This window comes from Cyprinodon variegatus, unplaced genomic scaffold, assembly GCF_000732505.1.
Source record: "Cyprinodon variegatus isolate N-32 unplaced genomic scaffold, C_variegatus-1.0 Scaffold534, whole genome shotgun sequence".
Lineage (NCBI taxonomy): Eukaryota > Metazoa > Chordata > Actinopteri > Cyprinodontiformes > Cyprinodontidae > Cyprinodon > Cyprinodon variegatus.
In genome coordinates, this window is record NW_015150987.1 from 544,221 (window position 1) to 549,895 (window position 5,675).

The window sequence follows — 5,675 nt, forward strand, 5'->3', positions numbered from 1 at the left end:
CTTGATCAACAACCGATACCGCACCGTGACGTCACTAACCAGTAGGTGGCAGTAGTGTTCTTTGACAAACATGGATGCCTCCAGTAAAGCACATTCACATGAAAATTACTCTGAATTAAAAACACTGATCATTTATTGAACAGGATGGAATCATTTAATATTTAAAGTACTTTTAGAAGTTTGAATTCTGAATGTGAGCGGACTTTTCCTTTAAAAATAAGGACCAACCTGTTTAGAGGGGGGTCATTAGGTTCCCTGAGGGTTTTAGAGGCATGTTTGAGTTTAGAGCTGTTATATTTCTGCTTGTCAGATGAAATAAGATGGTTTCAGAACTTCCTGTGTCTTCTGCCGGCTGACCTTCTAGAACAAACGGCTTTCCTGTCAGGAACCAGGAGACAGAATGAGTGACGTGGCGGAGGAAGCGATGGACAGCTCTGCCGTGTCGGAGGACGAAGTGGACAATCCTCAGAGAGATGAGTCCGTTCCTCCCAAAAGCTCACAGATCTCAGGTAATCATTGTGGTCAGAACCTGACCATGTTCTCCACCAGCCTGCTAGTGTCAGAACCATTACCCTGAAATCCCACATCCTCCGTAAACGCTCCGCCTGCGCTAAGCCTCAACTGTTCCTCCTGTCCTGCTCCGCTACGCTCATTCAGAGCATGTATGATATTATTATTAAATTCCTAGGAGCAGCACTGCAAAAACAATCTAAAAATGAGTAAAAATGTCTGAAATTAAGTGTATTTACCCTTAATTTGAGTAGATAAATGAGATGATTTGCCAATGGAATGAGTATTTTTACACTTTAAATAAGATAATTAGATAATATGCACTTGAAATAAGACAATGCAATAGTGTTTTCTTATTTTAAATGTAAATTGTCTTGTTCCATTAGCAAAATGTCTCTTTTATCTCCTCAATTCAAGAACAAATGCACTAAGAAACTACTTACCGGTATCTAGATTTAGTTTTTTTCCAGTGAAAACATGCAGAAATTAATGCTCAGTTTAATATGACGCCTTCAAAAAAATCCCACCATCACCCAGCTATATGTGCAGCTTCTGTGGAAATATTTTCTTTTTGTTTGGATTTTTTTAACAGGGATAACTAGGATCAAATAAAATAGTTTTTTATGAACTATGTTTGTTCTCTACCTCCAAACCTTGCATCTCTCCATCCATGCCTGCGATAAGAGGTTTTCTTTTCACTGGATTTGATTAAAGTTTTAAGTCTCGGTATAAAATAGATATTTTGATGGAGATGAGAAATCTGCTTCCTGGGATGTGGAAGAACCAATCATTTAATTAAACGGTCTTAGTTTTTGGGGAATATATAAGAATTATGCTCTGGTTTGTAGTTACCGATCTGTCGTCGTTACTATATTTTAGGTTGACAAACCGTATTGGCGCAATCTTTCCAATAAAGATGCGTTTGGCTCTTGGTTCAGAAGCATCCAAGTTAGACTCACTTCAGATCTGTCAGATGTTGTTTGATGTGACCATGCAGTCAGCAAACTTTCTTTCCTCTTGATCGAGAGGCTTTATTTTACAAAATCAAAACAAACTTAGAGTTTCTTACCGCAATATGACGTGAGAGGCAGATCATATCGGCTCATTTCGCTCCTTTTTTGCCACTCAAAAAAAACAGCAATAATCAAAAGCGGTCAAAAACTGTTTGGCTGCGCTGACTGAATCCAAGAGCTCACCCGGCCCCAGTAGCCAAATCCAATATTATCCAGGTGCTGCAGTCACCTGTCCATAATGAAGGGGCGGGGGCAAGAAACAGCGTAAATTATGAATGGCAGCAAAACACAACTAAACAAATTCATAATTTCATAATTAAGTCAGTCAACTCATACTTCAAACCAGAATATTTCATGTTAATATATGTCATTCCAAAACCAGACAAAAATAATAAACTATAAATAAATATTCAATCATAAATCAAGCATTTGGTTCCAACAAACCGGATCTTCTCAATGTTCTTTTTCCTGTTTGGTGCGATTGCAATAGCAGATCTCGACCTGGCCGGAGCGGAGCAAAAAAATAGCTCTGCTCCGTATTTTGACGGTTAAGGACGGGCAAGGCGTACATGGGCGGTGACGTACTGAGGAGTAGCGGTGGATGGATTAACATAACAGACGAGTACTCCGCACGACGAGCAGAGCGGGGCGCTGGCGGAGGATGTGGAATCCGAGGGTGACGGTTCTGGTTTGATTCTTGCTGCAGATGTGGGAGAAATCGTGGAAGGAAAACGGGCCAAGAAGACGGTGGAGAGGCTGGACTTCCAGGCTCCCAAAGCCAAGGAGAAGCTAAAGATTTTAGACGGTAGAACCTGAAGAAGCTCTGGTCCGAAACCGCGTTCTGATCCGGTTCTGAAGCCTGTTTCTGTTGTTTTCAGGCGGTGGCGATAAGCTGGGAGACATTCCTCGGACCAACTATGAGATCAACAGGAGGAAGGCGGATGAGCTCAAGCTGCTGCACTCCATCTTGTTCGACAGACCCGGAAAGGTACGGAACCACGGTGCCGGGCCGAGGCCCTGGAGTCTCCTGATGACCCGGTTACAGCTGCTCCGCTGGTTCTGTGTTCAGGGGAACATCACAGACATCCAGAACCTGCAGGTCCACCCCAGATGTTTTAAATCTGGTACCGCTGAGCTTTAAGGAACCTCTTGGACCTGCTCTCCCGCTCATTAGCAGCTGAATGGATCAGAACTTACTGACCCAGACTTTAACAGGCCAAGTTGGTACCAGGAGGCTTTTAATCTGGGATCAGATCAGACCTTCTGGTCCAGTTTTAGCCGGTTCTGTTTTGCTTCAGAGAACTGAAGCCGAGCCTTAAACAGAATTCAAACAGAACGGTCCATTTCCGGTTTGTTCTGCTGATTCTGTTCCTCACTGGATCCGGTACTGAACAAGGAGGCTGTTACCAAACCGGGCCTCGTCCAGCTCACTACCAGAACCGGGTCTGCTGGTGGTTCCCTCTGTAGAGCTCCGCCCTCCATCAGTACAGCTGTGAGAGCGACCCGGTTGGACCCTGGGCTCCATTCACTGGTTTGGTTCTGTAGCCACACCCAGAAGACGAAGGACTCTAGGACCAGAACCTGTTCTGGATGGAGCAGAATTGGGTTCATTTGATGGTAAACAGGGTTTCGCTTTCAGAACCAAACGGTTCTGTACGGCGTCTGAGACCAGCAGCAGGAACGGTTCTGGTTCAGGAAGTTTAATCTGGACCCAAACGGTCTGGATGTTTAGAACTCATAAATATTTCCTCAGTTGCTCTTTAAACGAGGAAGAGCCAAAGTATGTGAACTACGGAACATTTCGTTTGGATCAGAACTTTTCACTTTCCAGCTGGTCCATTCCAGTCGGTACCGGTTCCTTAATCAGCAGGTCCAGCAGCACCAGTAGGACCCAATGGGCTTCCGTACCTGTAGAGCTGCAGGGTTCGGTTTTAGGATCAGAATCAATCGGTTCTGCTTCCAAACGGGTCCATTATCAGTGGGTGGGGACAGAAGGATCTCTGACGTCCGCCAGAACCGGGTCGGTAACGGTTCTGTCTTCTCCCTCAGTCGGCCTCCGTCAAGAAGAACCTGCGGTTGTTCAGCGGCTTCCCGTTCGACGCCGACGGCCCGGAGTTCACCAAGAAACGGGAGAAGATGATCCGGTAGGCGGGCCTCCTAAGGTTCCCCTCAGGTCTCTGGGTTCTTCGTCTTCATCCGTTTGTCCTTCTGCTCAGGAACTCCAACCTGACCAACACCAAGCTGAAGCTCATCTGCACCGTTCTGGATCTGGAGAAGAAGGGAACCCACGTGGATCTCATCGACCGGATCCTCAACTTCCTGATGGCCCCAAAGAGCAGCGGGAAGGTGACTCCTCTCCTCTGGTTCCGACCGTCTCCTCTTTCAGAACACCTTCACCAACGGCTCTGTTTGCTCCTTCACAGCGCGCTCCGGTGAAGAAGAAGAGGAAGTCCAAGAAGAAGCTGTCTGGAGATGACTCCAAAACCAAGAGCAAGAAGAGCAAACCCAAAGCCAAGAGCTCCTCGTCCAGCTCCAAAAAGTCCAAAACAGGAAGTAAATCCAAAGCTATCGTGATGGACTCCAGCAGCGACGAGGATGAGGAGGACGAGGAGAAGGTGGGAGCTTCGGCCGACGCAGAGGGGTCTGATGAAGAGGAGAGACCGTCAGAGCAGGAGGAAGACCAGGAGGAGCAGTCTGGCCAATCGGGGGAGTCAGAGGAGGAAGATCAGGAAGACTCTGAGGTAAGACCAGCCTGGTTCCTCTGCAGGATCCAAAGACCTGGTTCCTACTGAACCGCTCTGGCTTTTGTTCTGTTAGTCCTCCAAGACCAAGTCCAGCAAAGGGAAGAAGAAGAGGCAGCGGCCACCAACGAAGAAGACGGGGCCACCGAAGAAAAGAGCAAAGAAAGAGACTTCTGAGGAGTCCGGTGGAGACAGCGACGCCGAGGAGAAGGTACCAAACCCCCCCCACCCCACCCCCATCGGACCGAGCAGACCGGTTCTAACACCGAGCCGTGCCGTTTGTGTTTCAGCCAAAGAAGAAGAAAGCAGCAGCAGCTAAAACCAAGAAGGCCGACAGCAGCAGCAGCAACAGGAAGAACAGCACCAACACGGGTGAGCTGCCGGTTCCGCTCAGAACCGGGTCAGGGTCCGTTCCGTCAACGCAACTTTCACTTTCCATCGAAACAGAGGAGCTGCAGGAGGCGTGTCTTTATTCCTCCACCAGGGAGACCAAGGGCCAAAGCTATGGGGAGAACTTTGTTCCACTATTGTTACAAAAAATACTATTTATAAATGGAAATTCAGAAACAAAACTTTGATAAACAATTTAAACAAAGAAAGGTTTTAAGAGGAACTATGATGTTTGCAAAGATTTTATTTTTTTCAAATGTTTTATTTATGTGATTATTAAGTGTTTTCAAATCTTAGTTATTTGCTTTTCCTATTTTATAAAATGTTTTAATTGCATTGATTTATTAATGGATGTCATGAAGCTGGATATTTTATTTATTTGCTGAAATTTATTCAAGTTTCCGTTTTTCAGATGAAGCTTTAGAATTTCATTCTATTGAAGTTGCTTTTTCCAGATTATTCTTTGCACTTCAGGGGGCGGGGCTTCCTCTGCAGTGGGGGGCGGGGCTTCCTCTGCAGTGGGGACTCAAGACGCAATTTACTTGGTCTACTGGATGTTAGCAACATTTTTATCACTCTTAATAAAAAGTTGAATGTGATCTTTAAAAAGTCATTTGAAAAAAAAAAATCTGTTAGAAAAAATAAATATGAAGAAACATCAAAGTTCCTCTAAACCTTTCTTTAAAACATTTTTGAAAGCTTCATCTCTGGATTATATTTTTTAAATTCCATTTATAAAACGTGTTCTTTGCAACAATTATCGACAAAAGTAAATTCGGTACATTTTAAGAAAAACTTGACAAATAAATGACAAATAAATAAACCTATAGCGCCCTCTATAGGTTTAAGGCTAATAGGACAGAGGGGTTTCCTTCAAGCAAAATGTTTTAGAACGGTTTGGTAAGAAGTCAAAAGCTTCCAAATAGTTTGCAGAAAACCAGAAATATGTAGCTTGATTGTGCCTTAAAGGGACACTATGCAACATTTTTCAGTTAATTAATGTGTTCCATAACGTTATGGA

At 44.6% G+C, this 5,675-nt stretch overlaps 1 protein-coding gene across 3 annotated transcripts in view; it reads left to right on the forward strand.

Moving 5' to 3' along the window:
• Window positions 1–5,675, forward strand: part of dek (DEK proto-oncogene) — a 15,006-nt gene that overhangs the window by 2,577 nt on the left and 6,754 nt on the right. For 2 of the 3 annotated variants that reach the window (XM_015391265.1, XM_015391266.1), the window contains exons 2-9: window positions 365–509; window positions 2,230–2,328; window positions 2,402–2,511; window positions 3,573–3,667; window positions 3,740–3,869; window positions 3,947–4,264; window positions 4,341–4,475; window positions 4,555–4,636. In XM_015391265.1, the coding sequence (XP_015246751.1) occupies window positions 401–509; window positions 2,230–2,328; window positions 2,402–2,511; window positions 3,573–3,667; window positions 3,740–3,869; window positions 3,947–4,264; window positions 4,341–4,475; window positions 4,555–4,636 (1,078 nt within the window). In that variant the 5' untranslated portion in view covers window positions 365–400. Of the gene's footprint in view, window positions 1–22; window positions 42–364; window positions 510–2,229; window positions 2,329–2,401; window positions 2,512–3,572; window positions 3,668–3,739; window positions 3,870–3,946; window positions 4,265–4,340; window positions 4,476–4,554; window positions 4,637–5,675 lie in introns of those variants that run through there. The other variant, XM_015391268.1, reaches the window with a different exon arrangement.